Raw genomic sequence first — 21,552 nt, 5'->3', positions numbered from 1 at the left:
ACCATGCTGGCAAAGAAGTTGAGACTCTAGCTCGGCCAAAGGCCTGGGGGGGAAGCACAGATGCATGAAAAATAACTGGGACCAAGCCGTTCTTGCCAAAGGCTGTTTGACCCAAATGTGTTTAAAAGCCATACATCATTTACAGCACACACACACACACACACACACACACACACACACACACACACGCACGCACACGCACGCACTCGCGCGCGCGCGCGCGCTCTCTCTCGCGCGCGCTCTCTCTCTCTCTCTCTCTCGTTTTTTTTTTTGGTACCAGGGACTGAACCCAGGGTGCTCTCTCAGTTAGATCCCAGCTCTATCTTATTTATTTTGAAACCGAGTCCCAATAAGTTGCTGTGCATCTTGCTAAATTGCTTGAGTTGGTCTGGAATCTGTGACCCCCCCCGCACCCCCCCCCCCGTCCCAATGTCCCACGTACTAGGACCACAGGCGTAGGCCAGGACACCTGCCTATACACTCTTTATGTACAGATGCTCCCTTTTCGGAGATTTCATGTTACATAAACCCAGTTTAGCTTAGAAGCAGGAGATCTCAGCGTAAATGTGAAGAACCCCCCTCCCTGCCCCGCACTTTCTCCTTCAGTTCCCTGCTAGTTTCTTCTGAGCCTCATAACCCTTTATGCTACTCCCTGGATAGGCGTCGGAATTCTGTTCTGGGTTATTTGTGCGTGTGCCTTCGGGGCCAGAGAGAGACCCTGACTCAGGAGCGCGTCCCCAAGGCCCGTAGCCCCCGGCGTGGCTGCGGGCGGGCGCATCGGTAAATGCGGGCGGAATGGCACGGGGGCCGCCAGCATCCTTCCTCCCTCCGAAGTCAACTTGACTGGGGGGCGGCGCGCAGCCTCCGCTGGGCGGATCCCTGCGGCGAGCGGGACCCCGGAGGACCGCGCCGAGCGCGGGGGCGCACTTCCGGCCGGCGGCGGGGGCGGAGCCTCCCGTGGCTCCGCCCCCTCCCCGACCCCGCCCCTCCCCGGCTCCTCCTCCCGCGCGGCCGCGGGGGCGGGGCGGGGGGCGGCGTGGCGCTGCGGCCGGGCGGCGGGCTAGGGAGCGGAGCCGGGGCGCGGCGCGGAGAGCCCAGCCCAGCCCCGCAGGCAGGACCGCGCGAGCCCGCGGGCGCCGGCTGCTCCCAGGCCGGTGCAGGGCCCCGAGCCCCGGCGCGCGGGGAGACCACGGCGGCGGGCGGCGGGCCCCCGGCGGCGCGCGCCATGGCGGGCGGGCCCCCCAAGGCCCTGCAGTCCTCGGGGCCCTACTCCCTGCGCGACATGCCGCACCCGCTGGCCGGCTCCAGCAGCGAGGAGGCCGTGGGCGGCGACAGCACGCCCAGCCCGGACCTGCTGATGGCCCGCAGCTTCGGTGACAAGGTGGGGCGCGGGGCTGGGGCCTGGGGGGCTCCTCCACCTCGGGGGCCCCGGCGGGGGAGGGGGAGGTGCACGGTGGACCCCGAGCCGTCCTGGGCCGGGCCGCACCCACCCTGGCGCCCCTTCCCGGGCGCTCGCGTGCCCTCGCCGCCGGAGCCCTCTGCCGCCCCCGTGGGGTCGCGGCTGCAGCGGGGAGCGCCGGGGACGAGTGCTCGGGCTGTGACAGCTGGCGGGGAGGGGGCCTGCCTGCGTGTGGGGCCGGGGGCGTGTGCGCGGCGCTCGGCGTCGGTGTCCTGGGGTGGGGGTCTCAAGTTCCTCCAGGTGCCTGCTGCTGGCCGAGCTGCCCAGTAACTTGTAGCGCCTCTAGTTTCCTGGGACTGCAGAGACGCAAGAGTCGGACGGGGCAGCCTCGGGCTGGGGGCGAGAGCCGCTCCCCCACCCCCGACCTGTGGGGAGTGAGCTTTGCTTAGGTTTGCTATTTGCCCCGGGCGTCACCTGACCCAGACCCCAGGCGGCGGGGGTGGGGGACAGAGACTCGCTCGCGGTGTGGTTTTCTGTCTGGGGCTTCGCTCGCCTACCGCAGTTTAGATTTGGCAGAGGCTGGTTTTGTGGTCGCTGGAGAGAAAGCTCGCCCTTTGACCTTCTTTGTGCAGAGGGAAGCTCCTGATTTTCTTAGAGTGACACCACCCTCCCGCCGCTCCGAGGGACTGCGGAGTCCACGGAGGGGAAGGAGGGGCAGCTCCCTCGCCCCCAGCGCCATTGCAGCTGTCACCGGCGCTGGAGCTGTGATTCTTATCCGTACCGGTCGCCTCTTCGTCGTTGACTGCAGAAATTCAAATTGTGCTCAGCACCGGTGATCAGAAGCCCTCCTCCTAGCAAAGAACGGAATGAAATCCTTCTTGTCCCAGTATAGAATCAGGAGACCTAACTTTCTTCTCCTCTTGGATGGGAGGCGTGTGATACAGTGGACCGGAGCACGGAGGACATAGCTTGCTGACCTCTCGGCGGGCAGGACCCTGAGCGCTCAAGATAGCAAGGGCGAGAGGCTGATCCACCTGGAGGGCTTTGTAAAGCATCCGAGAAAACTTAGGCTAACTGAACCAATGGATCTCGCAGCTCAAGACGGGGTAGTGTAGTTGTGGTTCCCTTCATTTTTATAGAAGATTATAGACTATATGAAGGCTTGTAAATAGTTCGGAAATATCTTGCCCATGTTAGGAAATTAGGCAAAGTTGAAGGACTAAATGAATACTTTGTTGTTTTTTATGGACAGAGAAACTGGTCTACAGTGGCTCTGTGTAGGAGAGGAACTAAGGTGAAGCCTGGCTTTCTTCTCAATCATGTCGTTTTCTCACTTCTGAATAGTCAGTTACCTATCGCTGTGTAACAAATTTTTCCAAAAACGTAGCGCTGGAAAATAGAGTATGTGGGCCAGGAATCTGGGAGCACTCACCTGCCGTCCTGACTCAGGTCTCTCAGGAGGAGCCTGCGTTCATCTGAAGGCTGGACTGGGGGAGGTCCATCTCTTAGCTCACTCCTGTGGGTCTTGGCAAGCCTGGTGACTCTGCGGCTGTTTGACATGGTTGCTGGTTTTCCCCAGAGTGTCCCAAGAGCGCCCGAGACTCCATACAGTCTTCGGACCAGCCCCTGTCGTTTGCTATGAGTCACACAGGCCAACGCTGGTACCATGCCGGGGGAGAGTATGAATACCAGGGAGTGGATACCAGGAGGTGGAGGTCATTGGGGCCATCTTGGCAGGCTACTACACATCGATGTTTTAAATATTTGCTAGGCAGGTGGGGTGGCATATGCCTTTAATTCGAGCACTAGGGAGGCTAAGACAGGAGGAGTATAGATTTGAGGCCAGTCTCAGCAACCTAGTGGAACCCTGTTTCAAAATAAAAAAAGGCTCTTGGGTTCAATCCCCAGTACAGAACATCAATAAGTAAATAAATAGAATAAATATTTGCTTTGCGGGCTACCCTTGGACGATACCTGATTCAGAAGTGTGAGCACTTCACTAAAAGGCCCTTGGAGGACACATGCTCAGGACCACCACGGATCTGGTGGGTTGACAAGAAGTGAAGCCCAAGTCTGACTACTGATGGCTTCCTTCACAGGATCGGGTCTTTGAGAGAGACAGTCTTGAAGGCACTATTATTAATTATTGAGCATTTAATAAGTCTCCTAACAGCTGTGGGGAATCATCTAAATGGCACTAGTCCCAAGGGCCTGATTTATAGAAAGTCACTTTTCCTAAGAGGCTAGGCGTTGTGATTTCTTTCTCTGACTGTGGTAACATTTTCCTTGAGTCTTGGCATACATTTGTGTTATGGCCAGTTTCTGTCGAGAGACGCTAGCAAGCCACAGGGGGGAGTGAGTCAGAAGGGTGGAAGGAAGCCTTCCCTCTGCCCTGCATCCTCTTGCCGAGGCTGCGTGGGGGTCATTGGGGAACAGGTGGGAGAATTGAGTGCTGTGGTCTTGGGAAGGCAAAATGCCTTCTTCTTGCCTCCTGGACATCGGGTTTGTAATCTGGAATGACAGGGATTCAGGGTCAGTTCTGGGCAGGGGGAGTGAAGGGTTGACAGGCTGAGCTGAGGACAGGGTTTTCATGCAGAGGGGAATTGCTGTCTGTGGCTCAGCGTGATGCCATTAAATTGGGAAGCCTTGTATCTTGGTCTAGCTGACCCTGAATGGTCTCTGTGGTGTCCCTTGGGACAGAAGGGCCAAGTGTGGTGGCTGCTCCATCCACAGAAGTCTCGACTCCTTGAAACCGTGGGGTGGGGGATGGAAGGAGTCCTTTCAGTTTACTAAGGGTTGCTAGGACTAATTCTCCCCATGCCAGCTAAACCCACCAGCCCTTTTAGCACAACTTAAATTGTAAATAAATCACTTGATCTCTTTGGCCTTTTTTACTTTCATCTGCAAATGAAAGTACTTGGAGCTGTTTCTCTTCTGACTCAGCTTCTGACTTCTCTGTGCCTCCCCAGACAGAATACCTGACCCCTCTCAAGGCTTGTTCTGTGGTTAGTACCTCTTCCCACATCCCCACCCTCTTCACAGAACTCTTCCTCTGACTCCCTGCCCACTTTGGTCACCTAGACTGCCCTGAAGCCTTAAAATGGAGGTGTCTTTTCTGCCTATACTCCATTTATCTTAGGGTCCTTTTCCTCCATTCTCCATTGCCTTTATTAAAAAACTGCTCCTTTGAGGCTCATATCATTCTTTTGTTCATCCAGAAAGTATTTGAGAGGTGGGTGTGGTGGTGCACACCTGTAATCCTAGTACTTGGGAGGCTGAGACAGGAAGATCGCAGTTGGAGGACAGCCTCAACAAGTAGTAAGAAGGCTCTCCTATCTAGCGACACACTGTTTAAAACAAGCAAACAAACAAGGGCTGGGGGTGTAGCTCAGAGGCAGATTGCCTCTGGGTTCAACCTCCAGTATCACACACACACACACACACAAAAAAAAAAAAAAAAAAAAAAAAAGGAAAGAAAGAAAGAAAGAAAAGAAGGAAGAAGAAAGTATTTGGGGCCTACAATCCTGCAATGATCCAGGCACTGTTCCAGGAACTTGAGACCAATAAGCCAGCCCAAGATCCTCCCCTCATGGGGTACATTTCGGAGCGTGTGTGCTGCGTTATCCAATAGATGCTGTGGAAGGAAGAAAAAGCAGAGGGGGGGCTTCAGGATCACTGACCATGGGGAAGGGGTGGGGTAGACCTTACTGAGAACCAGAAAATTGAGCAGACTTGAAGGAAGCGGGGGAGCAGCAGGTGTGGCTGGGCAGAGTGAGCTGTGGAGTCACAGGACAGCCAAGGGAAGGAGGGACGGCATTGTGACGGGCCTGGCATTGCTGCCAGGCGGGTGGAGGCATTACGGGGTCCGCCACAGGAAGAGGGCATGGTTGGATTTGTGCTAAAGAAACGCACGGGCTATTGAATACCTTATTTAGCTCTTCTATTGCATTCATTAGAATTCTTTTAATTTTTATGGCCTTGGGGATTGAACCCAGGGGCATTCTATCTCTGGGTTACACCTCCAGTCCTATTATTTTATTTTGAAATGGTCTGGCTAAGTTCCCGAGGGCTTTGCTAAATTGCTGTGGCTGGCCTCTGACCTGTGAGCCTCCAGTTTCAGCCTCCCAAGTATTGGGATTACAGACATCTGCCACCACTCCTGGCTTGAATTCATTAGGGTTCTTTTAAAAGCATATAAACTGAGAACAAACTGATTAGAGGGGGAAAAATGCTCCCGTTGAAAAGACCCAATTATTCTAGCTTCAGGAATGGCTGAAACAAGGTATTCAAATGATTCCGGGAATGAGTTACTTGCCCTCTCTTGTCTTGGCTTTCTTCCGTACTAGCTTTTTACCCCCTTCAAAGTAGTGGAGGGTATGTTCTACTGACAAGCTTAACAGCCCCAGCAGGTGAAGCGTGCCTCTTTTCTTGATAATTCCAGCGAAAGCTTTGGGCTCGTGTCTCCTTGGCTTAGACTAGGTCAGGTGCCTAAACCCGTCTTTGTGACTCAAATTGCTCAGACCTGGATCAGGCGATTCACCTCTGAAACGAGAAGAGGGATTAAAAAAATAGTGAAATACACAAATGAATTATATAAAAATTTGACAGTAGAGTTAAATTAATAAAGTGAACCTTCATGTTCTAACTTCCTGTATTATGACATAGAATGCTACTAATATTTTGGAAATCCCTCTGTGTTTGGGAAGGAAGCAGATGGTTTCTAAAGTAAAATCAGGCCGGGCGTGGTGGTGCACGTTTGTAATCCCAGCATTTGGGAGGCTGAGACTGGAGGATCACGGTTCTAGGACAGCCTCAGTTACTTAGTGAGGCCCTTTGCAACTCAGTGAGACACTGTTTCAAAATAAAGAATAAAAAATAAAAAATAGGGCTGGGGTGTAGCTGGGAGGTAGAATGCCCCTGGGTTCCATCTCTAGTACCAAAAAAAAAAAAAAAAAAGAAACGAGGATGTGGAGTTCTAGCTTAGGGTGGGATACTTGCATAGTGTGAGGTGCATGAAGCCATGTGTTCGATCCCCAGCACAACAAAACAAACAAATCCCCCAAGCAAACAAAACAACAGCAAAGTAAAATCAGGATTTTTCTGTTATTAGAAGAAGAAGTACATGTTGGACAAATAGGAAGCAATGATCACTAAAAACCTACTATCTTTTTCTTCCCATTTTTTTTTTTTCTTATTTTCACGCGGTGCTGGGGATCGAACTTACGGTCTTGTGTGTGCTGGCCATCACTTTGCCACTTAGCTATTATATCCTGTCTTTTTTTTTTTTTTTTTTTGCGGTACTGGGGATGGAACCCAGGGGTATTCTATTTCCGAGCTACACTCCCAGCCCTATTTCTTATTCTTGAAACAGTATCTCACCGAGTTGCAAAGGGCCTCACTAAGTAGCTGAGGCTGACCTGAACTGCGATCCTCCTGTCTCAGCCTCCCAAATGCTGGGATTACAAGCGTGCTGCACCACGCCCGGTTTATCCCTGTCATTTTCTAACCTCACTGCTTTTAATTCTCATTTATTAAAGTCTTTAGACCTCAATTTAACACATCATCTTCCTGTCTTTTCAAATCATATTTTTGTGCCAGGTGTGGTGGTGCACGCTTGTAATCTCAGTACTTAGGAGGCTGAGACAGGATTGAAGGTTCGCGACCAGCCTCAGCAACTTAGTGAGACCCTGTTTTAAAACAAAACCACAGCTGAGTGTGGTGGCGCACACTTGTAATCCCAGCATTCAGGAGGCTGAGACCGGAGGATCGCAGTTCGCGGACAGCCTCAGCTACTTAGTGAGGCCCTCTGAAACTCAGTGAGACCCTGTTTCAAAATAAAGAATAAAAAATAGGGCAGGGGGTGTAGCTCGGAGGTCGAATGCCCCTGGGTTCCAATCCCAGACCCGCAAAACAAACAAAACAAAACCACACACACACACCCCAAAAACCAAAACAAAACAATCCTTATTTTAGTGGGGACTTAACTACTCACACGGCTAATCTGCCCACATCTCCAGAATAATCAGTTCCTTAACCTGGTTACCTCCAGTCACCTTTGTCATTTTACAGTTCATCTGCCCTGTCTGTGACCACACTCTTCCTTTTAATACCTAGAACTACCCCAGCTCTGAAATGAGGCCATGAGATATCTTAAACTTTTTTTTTTTTTTTTTGCAGTACTTGGGATGGAACCCAGGGGCATTCTACCTCTGAGATTTTGTTCTTTATTTTAAAACAGGGTCTCACTGAGTTGTAGAGGGCCTCGTTAAGGAGCTGAGCCTGGCTGTGAACCTGTGATCTTCCTGTCTCAGCCTCCCAAGTACTGGGATTACAAGCGTGCACCACCATGCCCAGCTGTCAAATTAACTTATGTTTGTTTTTTTTCTTTTGTGGTGCTGAGGATGGAACTCGGGGGCATTCTACCTCTGAGCTATACCCTCAGCCCTATTTTTTACTCTCTATTTTGAAACAGGGTCTCACTGAATTGCTAAGGGCCTAAGTAGTAGCTGAGGCTGTCCACGAACCGTGATCCTCCTGTCTCAGTCTCTGAAATGCTGGGATTACAAGTGTGGGCTACCATGCCTGGATAAATTAACATATCTTTTATCTCACTTAGTTAATCTCTTTTTTTGTGGCAAGAGCTGCTAAAATCTACTTATTTAGTATGAGTCCCAAATATACTACAATTATTAGTTATAATCCTATGTCATACATTAGATCTCTAGACGTGTTCATCTTATATATCTGCTATGTTGTATCCTCTGACCCACACCTCCCATTTCCTCCCTGCTCTTGGGTGCCATTGTTTTGACTTTTATCTCTGTATGTTTGAACTCTGCTTCTTAGATTCTACATATATGTGAGATCATGCAATACTTTTCTGTGTCTGGCTGACTTCATTCCACATAATGTTCTCCAGGCACTTCCACATTGTGGCAAACGGCAAGATGTTGCTGTTTTTATGGCTGAATAACTTTCCACGTGTACATAGCCACAGTTTCTTTATCCATTCATCTGTCGATGGACACATAGGCTGTTTCTGTATCTGGGCTGTCGTCACAGTGCCTCAGTGGACACGGGAGCGTAGGTATCTTTACCCGGTGATGACTTCGTCGGATTTGGGTACAGAAAAGGGATTGCTGGGTCATCTGGTAGTTCATTCCATTTGCATACAGCTGTACCAATCTGTATTCCCACTCACGGTGCACAAGCGCTCCCTTTTCTGCCCAGACCCTGTCATCTCCTGCCTTACTTGGCTGTCTTTCTGGTCTCTGAATCAGTAACAACCGATCCTGCCCATCCTCACCTCTAGTTTCCCACTCTGTCCCTCAGTCTCTCATCAGCCGTCCTGCTGCCTTCCTTCACTCAGTTTCCTCGCCTTCCTCCTCCTACACCCAACCTGGATCACTTGTATTCACATCTCTGACCTATACCCTGGGTGTGGAGCACCTCCAGCATTTGCTTCCAGCATAAGGTTGCAGGTTCTTCCAACCCCAACCCCAGCAGGGGCCCCGGTGCTGCTGCTGGTGATGCTGGGTGCTCCTCCCACTACCCCTGCAGAGGGGCCGTCTGCACAGAGGCCAGGCTTCTTCTGTTCCTCTTACCTTCCACCTTCTACCCCACACTCCCAACCAGACACCTTAGAGAAGATAGAAGCCTGCAGAAAAGAACTTCTGTTCACCAAGTCACAAACTAATCTGACTTCCTAGCCATCTTTTCTTTCTTGCCCCTTGTTCTTTTTTTTTTTTTTTTTTTTTTTTTTAGTGGTACTGTGGTTCCTGGAAACCCTTCTACCTCCGGGCGACACTCCCAGACCTATTTTATATTTTTATTTGGAAATAGGGTCTCTTAAGCCAGAGAGGCTAGCTTCCAACCTGCGCAATCCTCCTGTCTCCACCTCCCAAGCACGGGGATTACAAGCGTGTGCCACCACGCCTGACATCCCTTGTTCTTGTAGAAGAGCTGCTAAGGCTGATGCTGGGTAGAGCCCACCCTGTTTCTTCATGAAGATTCTTAACTCCTAATGTCAGGCGTGGTGGTGCACACTTGTAATCCCAGCATTTGGGAGGCTGAGACCAGAAGATCATGGTTTGCAGACAGCTTCAGCTACTTAGTGAGGCCCTCTGCAACTTAGTGAGATCCTGTTTCGAAAGAAAGAAAGAAAGAAAGAAAGAAAGAAAGAAAGAAGACGACAGAAGTGTAGCTTGGAGGTCAAATGCCCCTGGGTTCTGTCCCCAGACCCTAAAAAATAGATCCTTAACTCCTAAGTCTGCAGACTCCCTGGGTTACTGTTTCAGCATGGTTTGTGGCCCCCTCCCCAAAGGTTCATATGTTGGGAACTTGGTCTCCAGGGTGGTGGTGCTGGGAGGTGCTGCAGATGGCTAAGAGGTAGGACCTGGTGGGGGAGCCTCAGCTCAGGAGGCCTGCTGGGACTCCAGTCTCTGCTTCCTGGCCTGGGATGTGAGTGCTTGCTCTTAAACCACCACCATTCACCTTTGCTTTTTGCCTTATGCATGCTAAGTGTACACTCTACCACTGACTTACATGGCCAGCCTAAGCCTTCTCCCTCTCCCCCTCCCTCTCTCCCTCTCTCTCTCTTTGTGGTACTGGGAGTGGAACCCAGGGGAATTCTACCTCCGAGCTACACCCCCAGCCCTAGTTTTTTATTCTTTATTTTGAAAAAGGGTCTGAGTCACAAAGGGCCACACTAAGTAGCAGACAGCCTCTGCGAACCCGGATCTTCCTGTCTCAGCTTCCCAAATGCTGGGATTGCAAGCGTGCACCACCACGCCTGGCTCTTAAACCTTCTCTCTTTATACAGTTGGCGCAGGTGTTTCTCTGTAGTGACACACATCTGACATTCTGTCTCTCATCAAGCTCATTCTCATCTGTATTTAAACACCCTCAGAGTGAGTGAAGAAAACTCTGCTGTTTGCCCACTTTCCCTCCATCTGGCGCCCAGTTTGACTTGTCTGCACCAGCGTTGACAGGAAGGGCTGCTCTTCTGTCTCTGCGTGGTGACCCCTGGCTCACTCCTCAGCTCCAGCTGTCTGGGCTTTGTCTTTGCCCGTCAGGGACCCCCACCAGTGGGTGCTCCCCATCCTTGGTCTCACCTGTCCTCTTGGTAGGCAGCATTCTTCCTGTTTTAGAGTGTGCTCTCTGCAGCCAAGTTGTCTGGGTTTGAATCTCAGCTCCACCACTTCCAGTCTGGGTAACTGCAAACTACTCAACCCCTCTGAGCCTCAGTTTCATCACCCATAAAACGAGAGTAACAGAAGTACCCACATGACTGGGTTGGTTTGCAGAGCCAGTGCGATTTCAGAGTAGTGCCTGATGCAGAGTGAGCCTTTAAGAAGTGGAAGGTGGTTGTTACTTTTCCTTGGTATGGTACTCTCCAGATTTTCTTTGTACATTTTTGTCTATTCTCTGTCAGTTTCTGTTGTGATGCAATCAGGGAATAAAAACCACTGAAGGCACTTCAAACGGAGAGGCTATAGTGCAGGGAATTAGTCATGTAGGTGCTGGAGAACATGAGATGTCACCGAGGGCAGGTGAGGCAACCCAGGAGCAGCAGCAGCAGCAGCAGGAAGCTGCTGCCATCGCAGGGCTGGAGAGTCGCCGGAGAAGTGGTTTCCGAACCAGGAGCTTCTGTGGGAACTAGCATGGTGGCAGGGCTCCTCTGCAAGGGCTGGGACCCCAGAGGGAGGGAGCCCTGGAGAAGAAGCACACAGAGAGGGGCACGCTGGAACTGGAGGGAGAAGAGGCTTGCTTCTCTCCCCTCATCCTGCTTTCTGGTCTTTCTTCATCTCCCACTGGCCCAAATATCGTCCTTGGTGGACACGCGGCCCTGGCAGAGCCAGTCTGTCTTTCTTGAGATTTGTCTCATGGGTGCTGGGGGGAAACTCTTCTATCAGATTGTGAACAGTTGTTGGCCACGAGGTGGAGAGCGCTTGCTTAAGAATGAAGCCCGAAGCCAGGTGTGGTGGTGTACACCTTTTATCTCGCTACTTGGGTAGGCTGAGACAGAAGGATCACAGGTTCAGGGGCAGCCTCAGCAACCTAGTGAGACCTTGTTTCAAGACAAAACAAAACAAAAATAAGACATGAAAAAAGGGTTGGGGTGTAGCTTGGAGGTAGAGTGCCCCTGGGTTCAATCCCCAGTACTGCACACAAAATAAGTAAGTAAATAAATTAATGAATGAATAGGGCTTGGGATGTAGCTTAGTGTTAGAATGCCCCTGGGTTCAATCCCCATTAACACACACACACACACACACACACACACACACATACACACTCACTCACTCTAAAGTCAGAGAGGGCAGTAGACTGGGGGAGGAAGGGGACAAGATGATTTGCATTCTGCTACCAGCTGTGCCATGGCTTCCTGGTTATGGGTGATAATAATTGGCTTCTCGTTGACATGACTTTCTGTTTGGTTTGTTAATTTAAATGTGTGTGTGTGTGGGGTGGGGGTTGACTAGCACACTGACCTTACGTTACAAAGTGGGAATTGAGTTCCACTTTGGGAGTGTTCACGGGGGTGTTTAGTCCGTGTTGATGAGCCCCACTGTTGAGGAGAAGGGCTGCAGACCAGAGCAGGTGAGATGCAGAGGCTGTGTCTTCACCAGGTCCTTGAGGTCTGGGGACGCGGGGATGGAGAGGCCTGAGCTCTGGGGAGAGGGTCGGGTGGGGCTCTGTGAGGAGGGCCTTTGAGCATCTCACAGTGGGGATTGGAGGACGTGGGAAGACCGGGCAGGAGGGGACAGAGAGGGCTCTGGATGCTGCCAGTGGAGGTTAGCTTCTTTCCTCTGGGCAGTAGTTAGCCTTGGAGGGGTTTTGAGCAGGGAAGTATGTGGTCAGTGCTTGGGATGGGATAGAAGGGCTGTGGGAATGGTAGGGAGGGCATAGCCTGGCCGAGCTTGGAGCTGCTGCCTGGGAGAAGAAAGGGCAGGCAATGTGTTGATGGCTGGCTTTGGTGTGATGGGTGGCTGGTTTCCTAGTCCAGGCGACTGATGCTGAATGTGCCCTCGCTGATGAGGGGCGGCACACACTAGGAAGGAAGTGTGTGAATGACGTGGCCTGATGACTAGAACACGGTTTTATCTATTTATTTTGCAGTACTGGGGATGAAACCCAGGAGCATTTTACCTCTGAGGTATACCCCCAGCCCTATTTTTTATTCTTTATTTTGAAACAGGATCTCTCTGAGCTGCAAAGGGCCTCACTCAGTAGCTGCAGCTGGCCACAAACCGCGATCCTCCTGTCTCAGCCTCCCAAATGCTGGAATTACAAGCGTGGGCCATCACGCCCGGCTGGAACACGGTTTTAAAAAGTGAGGATTTGGCCGGGTGTAGTGGTGCATGCTTATAATCCCCGCACTTGGGAGCCGGAGACAGGAGGATCGCATAGGTTTGAAGCCAGCCTCGCTGGCCTAAGAGACCCTGTTTCCAAATAAAAATATAAAAAATAGGTGTCTGGGAGTATACCCCGGAGGTAGAAGGGTTTCCAGCAACCCCAGTACCACCAAAAAAAAAAAAAAAAAAAAAAAAAAAAAAAAGAAAGAAAAGTGAGGATTTGAGGACAGAGATTGTCCTCTGTTGAAAGCCTGCTGGGCCACATTTTATAATTTTTTCCTTATGAAGTAGGTGTGTAATCCTGGTAGAGGCAGACAGAGAAGATGAAGAAGTCTAGTCAGAGTTTAACAGAGTGGACACTGATGACAGAAGGAGGGCAGGGTGTCGGAGCGGCAGCACGGAGCTTTAGTGGAGGCCACTGGGATGAGGGCAGGTGTCCCATCCTGCCATGAGCCTCTCAGGGCAGGATTCACAAACAAGGGGCTCTGATTCATGCAGGAGCAATTGAGCTCGTTTATTAACTATCACAGGGGTCATAGACTGTCTCGTGTCTACCTAGCCTCACAGAATTGTGCTTTTTGGCTGCCAGAGCAGGGGTCAGGAATTAATGAATTAATGCCATTTGTGTGAATTTATGTAAGAGGGTGTGTGTGTGTGTGTGTGTGTGTGTGAGAGAGAGAGAGAGAGAGAGAGAGAGAGAGAGAAAGAGAGAGAGAGAGAAGAGAGAGAGCAAGTGAGAGCAGGGAGGAGGTGTATGGAGGTGCTTTAGGCCCCTATTTGAGAGCCCTCGGGTGCCTGGAGTGCAGGGACCTTTCAGTGCCCCATCTCTTGAGCACCTGCCCCATGCCTGGCTCTGTGCTCAATGCTGGGTGTAGAGAAAGATGAAAAATGGCCTTTCCCTTGAGAGCTTCGTGGTCCAGTGAAGGAGACACATCAGCAGATGTTTGCAGTAAATGTGAAGAGGGCTGGATGTATTTAGTACCTCTGTGGCCTTTGTGGCAAATTACTTGACCTTTTTTTTTAATTATTTGTTTTGTTTTGGTATTGGGGGTTGAACCCAGGCGTTCTGCCTCCAAGTTACAATTCCAATCACCACCCTTCCCCCGTTTTTTGTGCAGCACTGGGTATGGAACCCAGAGCATCCTACCTCTGAGCTACACTCCCAGCTCTATTTTTATTCTTTATTTGTTTTCTTTTATTTTGGTGGTACTGGGGATTGAATCCAGGGGCATTCTACCTCAGAGCTACATCCCCAGCCCTATTTTTTATTCTTTATTTTGAAACAGCATCTCACTAAGTTTGTGGAGGGTCTCACTAAGTAGCTGAGGCTGGCCGTGAACCTGTGATCCACCACGCATGGTTTAGACCACCTTCCCCTTTTAAAATTTATTAAAAAAAAAAAAACTCAGGGGTATATTACCTCCAAGATACACCTTCCAACCCTATTTTATTTTTTATTTTGAAACAGGGTCTCACTAGGTTGCTGAGAGTCTCACTACAGTGCTATAGTTGGCCTTGAACCTGTGATCCTCCTGTCAGGCTTCCCAGTACTGGGATTGTGGGCATGAACCACTGCACTTGGTTTTTACTTCCCCTTTTAATGTCTTCATTTCCCCATATAAAAGCTGGAATATTTTACAGGGTTGTTGTGAATTTTATTTATTTATTTTTTTGCGGTATTGGAAATGGAAGCCAGGGGCTTTCTATCTCTAAGCTACATCCCCTGCCCTATTTTTATTCTTTATTTTGAAACAGGGTCTCACTGAGTCGCACAGGGCCTCACTAAGTAGCTGAGGCTGTCTGCGAACCGCGATCCTCCTGTCTCGGCCTCCCAAATGCTGGGATTACAAGAGTGCGCCACCATGTCTGGCTTTTGTGAATCTTGAGTGTTTAAAAAAGTGTTTTGGGGATAGTAATCGCTGCAGATTGAGATCCCAAATCTGAAAATTTGAAGTCCAAAATGCTCTGAAATATGGAACTTTTAACTTTTTAGAGTTCTGAGCATTTCAGGTTTTGAATTTGTTGGATTAAGGATTTTACTAAGTAAACTCTATGCAAATATTCCAAAATCTGAAGCATCTCCCAAATCTGTAATACTTCTGGTCCCAGACATTTCACATAAGGGATACTCAGCTTTGTATGCCGGTGCTCAGTGGTGGTGGTGTCTTAGAAGTGCAGGCCTGCAATCCCAGTACTTGGGAGGACAGCCACAGCAACTTGGTGAGACCTTGTTTCAAAACAAAACAAAATAAAGAAATAATAAAAAGTCTGGGGATGTAGCTCAGAGGTAGAATTGCCCCAGGTTCAATCCCCTACATCACAAAGGTGAGTAAATAAATGAATGTACAATAAGATGGTTTTAGTGCCTTGACTTATTTATTTATTATTTATTTATTTATGGCATTGGGGACTGAATCCAGAAGCATTCTACCTCTGAGATACACTCCCATTCCTATTTTTTTATTCTTTATTTTGAAACAGGGTCTCACTAAGTTGCTAACGGTGACTGAACCTGTGAGATCTTCCTGTCTCAGCCTCCCAAGCAATAGGATTACAAGCTTGTGCCATTACAGTGGCTTTTTTCTTTTTTTGATACTGAGGATGGAATCCAGGGGCTTTCTACCTCTGGGCTATACCCTCAGCCCTATTTTATAATTTATTTAGAAACAGGCTCTCACTAAATTGCTGAGAGCCTCACTAAGTAGCTAAGGCTGGCTTCGAACCTGCACGATCCTCCTGTCTCTGCCTCCCAAGTGTGGGGATTACAAGCGTGCGCCAGCACGCCCGGCTTATTTTTTAAATTTTGAAACAGGTGTCACTAAGTTGCTGAGGCTGGCCTTGAATCTGCGATCCTCCTGCGATTATAGGCAAGTGCCCACCAGGCTCGGCTCATCTTAACCATTTTTAAGTGTTCAGTTCAGTAGTGTTAAGTATATTCACATTATTGTGAAACAGATTTCTAGAACTCTTTCATTTTGCAAAACTGAAACTATATACCTGTTAAATGACAACTGTAGGACTTTATAGTTTGAGGTCCTAAGGGTTTAGGTCTTTTTGTTTTTAGAGTTAATTTTTGTGTATGGTGTAAGACAAGGATCCAACATCAGTCTTTTGCATGTGGGTGAGCTGTTTTCCCAATACTTGTTGACAGGACTGCCCTGTCCCCATGGAAGTTGTATATACTTTTAAAGCTGACTTATTTCACATATATACAGATATATAGATATACATATGTATATATGTATATATATGTATATATGTATATATATACATATGTGTATATCTATATATCTGTATATATATGTACATATATCTCACCCACCTTATTATGTTAATACTTGAAGTGCGAGGCTAAGTGTCTTCTACCAGACTTTGAGTGCCTTTGTAAGGCATTATGTTCCTTGGGAATTAGATAAATTCTAAACATGCCATTATTTTGTCACAGGTCAGGTCTCAGCTATATAAACAATATTTATGCCAGGCATGGTGGTGCACGCTTGTAATCCCAGTACTTGGGAGGCTGAGACAGGAGGATCGCTGGTTCTTGGACAGCCTGTTACTTAGGCCCTCTGCAACTTAGATCCTTTTTCAGAATAAAGAATAAAAAATAAGGCTGGAGGTGTGGCTCAGATGTAGAATGCCCTTAGGTTCAATCCTAGTAGCCCACACTATTTGTAAATGATAAAATATAAACAACATTTTACTGTGATTAGCATACATATGGCCTTGGCTTAGCTGTTCTATCGCGAGGATGAAGCTCGCACCTCAGGACTGTGGAGGAGACGGAGGTGGTTCTGAGGCACTGGGCTTGCTACCTGCTGGCATCAGCATCTCCGCCGCAGAAGTGCAGCAGGGCAGCGTCCTCTGCATCATTTGTTTCATGACTTGCATCAGCAATTGCACAGGGGACTTGGACATTTTGTTCTTTCCTCAAAGATGTGTGTGTGTGTGTGTGTGTGTGTGTGTGTGTGTTGTTGTTGTTTTGGTGGTACTGGGGATTAAACCCAGAGGCATCCTACCTCCAAGCCACCCTCTGTCCCAGTCCTGTTTTATTTTTATTTTGAAACAGGGTCTTCCTGGGTTTGATGAGTCTCATTACTTGCTGAGGTTATCTGTGCTCGCCTGGACTGCAGCATCCCCTGGCATCACCATCCTTGTTTAACATTCCCTGTTTGTAGAAAAACTTAACGTGGTCTCCCCTGGGCCCAGCCCTTCGTGTTCAGTATGCGCTCGCCACTGCTTGTCATCCGTAGCTGTCGCTTCTGCTCTTCTTTTCCCTTTGTTCTTGTCTCTTCTGCATCAAGGTCATCTGACTTAAGCTCCCTCAGTTATCCTCACCTTCCCCCAGGTGATAGTCATGTGTACGTCTGTGATTGCTGCTAACAGGTTACAGAGCCCTGACATCCATGGAGCTTTCCTGCATTATTTCAGTGTACTACCCTATCATGTAGCTACTATCTCATTCCTTTTTGACAGCTGGGGAAATAGGCTTTGAGGTAAAGGAAGTTGTTCAAGGTTACAGAGCTGGAAGAGAGTGAGGCCGAGGTTTGAACTTGAGCCTGTACAACTTCAAGACAGTTCCTCCCTCTCTCCCTCTCCCCTCTCTTTCCTCCCTTCTCTCCTCTCCTCTCCTCTCCTCTCCTCTCCTCTCCTCTCCTCTCCTCTCCTCTCCTCTCCTCTCTTCTTCTCTCTCCTCTCTCTCTTTCTCTCCTCTCTCTTATCTCTCTCTCCCCTCTCTCTACCCCCCCTCTTGCCTCTCTCCTCTCCTCTCCTCTCCTCTCCTCTCCTCTCCTCTCCTCTCTCTCTCCCTCCCTCCCACCCTGGTGCTGGAGATTGAACCCAGGTGATGTCTACCACTGAGCTACATTCCCAGCTCTCATTATTGTTACTGTTTTACTTCTAAACAGGTTCTATCCAAGTCACTCTGTGCTGTCCTTGAACCTGCATTCCTCCTGCCTCAGCCTCCAGGTCCCGGATTCCAAGGTGTGCACCCCTGTGCCTGGCTCAGGGTGGCATTGGCTATGTTGACAATGTTACATTTCCTTCTTTATTTTTCTTTTGCAGCACTGGAGATTGATCTCAGGGACTCGCAAAGACACTTGGAAATGCTAGGCACAAGACCCTCTGAGCCCTTTTTGCATATTTTATTTGAGACAAGCTCTTGCTAAAATCGCCCATTCCCCTGCCTCTTCTTCCCAGATTGCATTGGTTATATGGAATGCAGCGTTCAGACTAACCTCTACTATTCTTGGCCTGTAAATCTCCCCTCATCTCCTCTCAGTTTCTAGCCGTTTTTGGCCTCTTTTTTCACACTACCTGTCTGCCTCCTTAGAGGAGCTTTCCGAGGCCGCCTGCTCGCGCCCCGCCTCAGCGCCGGGGCCCCTGAGATGAGCGGTCCCTGCACTGCTTCCATCTGCCTCACCATCTGTCTCCTCTTGCCGGGACATCATCCCTGCACGGCCCAGGCCTAACCCATTGCTCAGGCCATGAAAAGCCCCGATGCTGTTTCTCTGCTCTAGAATCCTAGGCCGCCAGAGCTAGGAGGCCATGGGGGGTCATTAGGAGGCCTCAGAGGTCATCTACACCGAGGCCATTTTATTTTATTTTTTTCAGTTGAGGAAACTGTTGCCCAGACAGAGATGGGATGTGTCAGATTAGAGTCACCCAGTTAGCTCCTGGCAGAGCTGGGGTTAGGACCCAGGTTTCTAGACTTCTGGTTCAGTGCTCACTTTCCTTGATTGATACCATCAACCATCCCCCTCCATTTTTATTTCTTATTCTCTGCCCTTTCTCAGGCTCTCTTCTGTTTACAGCTGTTTCCCCCACCCTACTGCCTGTAATAAATATTCAGTGGCCGGGTGTGGTGACACGTGCCTGGAATGCCAGTACTTGGAAGGCTGAGATAGGAAGCACAGGTTTGAAGCCAGTCTCAGCAACTTAGCAAGACCCTGTTTCAAAATAAAAAATAATGAAAAGGGCTGAAGGTGTAGCTTGAAGGTCGAATCCCCTAATACAAATAAAAAATTGACTGTTTGATTCTTACTTGGTTCTCCCTGGTCCGCCTCTGTGTGGCTGCAGCCTCTTCTCTTCCCTTTTAAGTTCTGTGCACTCACCCAGTCAGTTCCTGTCCTTTGCTCCTTTCTTATGGAGCATATCTGGATGGGCTTCAGCACAACGGCGGGGCGTAGGGTTCTCACAACTTCATTTCTAGTTCCAAACTCATCTGCCCATGTTTTTCTATGTTTTTTTGCTTTTAGTATCTGATAATCACTCTCTGGGAAGAGTATTTAAAAGCCATTCCTCTCTTCCCCTCTCTGTGAATCCCCTTCCTGCATAAGCGTCACTGCTTTTCACATTTCCATTTCTCTTGTTACAGTCAATACCCGCCCAAAGTCTGTGGTCATCTAACTGGCTTCCCTGTTTCTTCAGCCAGGCCCCCTCTCCTGTCCAGTCTGTTCTGAGCACTGTCACCAGAGTCCCCTCCTCTGAGAACTGTCTGCGCCTGCCACTGCCCTCTGTGGAGACCTGGGGGACTCCACGCCTTCCGCAGCCATGGCCTGAGTGCTCCCTCTTAGGAAGTCATGAACCTGTCACGTGCTTTCCTCATGAGCTGCCTGGCATGGCGTAGGATTTTTTGCTTGCTCAGTTTTGCTAAGCTTGTCTCCTCCAGTGCATTTCTTTCTGCCTTCTAGTACATTTATCCCCTGTCATCTGTGGGGGTCCAGTCCCAAGATCCCTGATGGATGCCTAAAACATGGATAGGCCCAAACCCTTTTATACTATGCTTTTTCTTATACACATGTACCTATGATAAGCTTTTAAGTTTTAAATGAGGCAGAGTAAAAGATGGACAACAATAACTAATAATAAAATAAAATAATTATAAATAACCCAATCAGCCGAGCGTGGTGGTGCACACTCGTAATCCCAGCATTTGGGAGGCTGAGATGGGAGGATCGCAGTTTGTGGACAGCCTCAGCTTCTTAATGAGGCCCTCTGCAACTCATTGAGACCCTGTTTCAAAATAAAGAATAAAAAATAGGGCTGGGATGTAACTTGGAGATAAATGCCCCTGGGCTCCATTCCTAGGATTGCAAAAAACCAAAACCAAAACCAAAAACAAAAAAACCCACCAAAAAACAAGTAATCCAATAAAAAAATGGGCAAGTGAACTAAATAGACACTTCATGAAAAAAGAAATTCAGATGGCCAATAAGTGCCTGAAAAAATGCTCAACATCGTTACCATTCAGAGAGATCCAAATCAAAACTACCCTGAGATTTCACCTAACTCCAACTAGAGTGGCAACCATTCAAAACACAACGCCGAGCATGGTGGCGCACGCTTGTAATCTCCGCGTTTGGGAGGCTGAGACAGGAGGATCACACAGGTTTGAAGCCAGCCTCAGCTACTGAGTGAGGCTCTCAGCAACTTAGACCCTGTTTCAAAATAAAATATAAAATAGCCGGGCGTGGTGGTGCACGCTTGTAATCCCTGCTCTTGGGAGGCAGAGACAGGAGGATCGCGCAGGTTCGAAGCCAGCCGTGCTGGCGTAAGAGACCCTGTTTCAAAAATATAAAATAGGTCTGGGAGTGTAGCCCGGAGGTAGAAGGGCTTCCAGGAACCCCAGTATCACCAAAAAAAAAAAAAAAAAAAAAAAAAAAATATATATATATATATATATATATTAGGTCTGGGAGTATAGCCCAGAGGTAGAAAGCCCCTGGATTCCACCCCCAGTACCACCAAAAACAAAACAAAAGAAAACAAAAAAGCAAAAAAATCCCAAAACAAAAACACAACAACAATAACAAAACCCCCAAACACAACAATAACTGCTGGTGAAGATGTGGAGAAGTGGGAACTCTAGTACATTGTTGGTGGGATTGTAAATTAGTACAACCACTTTGGAAAACAGTATAGAGTATCCTCAGAGGAATGGGAATGAATTTACCATATGATCCAGCGATACCACTTTTTGGGTATCTACCCAAAAGAATGGAAACCAAACTACCAAACTAATGCATGCGTATCTATGTTCATAGCTGCACAATCCACCATTGCCAAACTATGGAACCAGTCAAGATGTCCATCAACAGATGAATGGATTACAAAACAATGGGATATGTACACAATGGAATTTTACTCAGCCATAAAGAAAAATACAATTACATCATTTACAGGGAAATGGATTGAACTGGAGAACATTTTGCTAAGTGAAATTAGTCATTCACAAAAAATAAATCGGATGTTCACCTAATATGTGGAAGCCAGGGAGAAAGTGGGTCATAGGAGGAACTAGATGAAGGAGATAGTATAGATGTGCAAATAAGGCGATCTAACTGAGGGGGGTGGGAGGGGAAGAGGGACATTTCTTAATGTACATGATGTACATTAACAAACATATCAAACATGAGAAGGAGGGAGGGGGAGGAAATGGGGCAGGAATTGGGTAAGGGCTAATTGAGTGATATGTACATGTGTGCCTCCACCATCTTGTACTCCATTAAGATGTATGACTACAATGCGCCAATAAATAAAAAAATTATAACAATATACTGTAGTAAAAGTTATATGAATGTGGTTTCTCTTTCTCAGAATGTCTTACTGTACTGTAATGTTTATCGGATTGCTTTTGATAACAAGTAACCGAAATGTGAACAAGGGAGGTTACTGTATTGTCTTAAAACCCTGCTAATAGGGCATTGGCTTCACCGCGGAGATTGTTGCAATTGTAGAGTCTCAGGCCTAATTTCAGATCTATGGAGTCAGAATCTGCACTTTGACATGATCCCT

The 21,552-nt window shown here is 48.6% G+C and overlaps 1 protein-coding gene across 1 annotated transcript in view; it reads left to right on the top strand.

Moving 5' to 3' along the window:
• Nucleotides 1–1,225: 1,225 nt before the first annotated feature.
• SNX30 (sorting nexin family member 30) overlaps nt 1,226–21,552 on the top strand; it is a gene marked incomplete at both ends in the record, with an annotated part of 117,019 nt that continues 96,692 nt past the window's right edge. Inside the window, one exon of the mRNA XM_080709366.1 lies at nt 1,226–1,381. Within this exon, the coding sequence (XP_080565492.1) occupies nt 1,226–1,381 (156 nt within the window). The remainder of the gene's footprint in view (nt 1,382–21,552) is intronic.

The sequence above is a fragment of the Muscardinus avellanarius genome (assembly GCF_963383645.1).
Source record: "Muscardinus avellanarius genome assembly, chromosome: 13".
Lineage (NCBI taxonomy): Eukaryota > Metazoa > Chordata > Mammalia > Rodentia > Gliridae > Muscardinus > Muscardinus avellanarius.
Note: the sequence above shows the minus strand (reverse complement) of the source record. Positions and strands in the feature narration are given on the sequence as shown.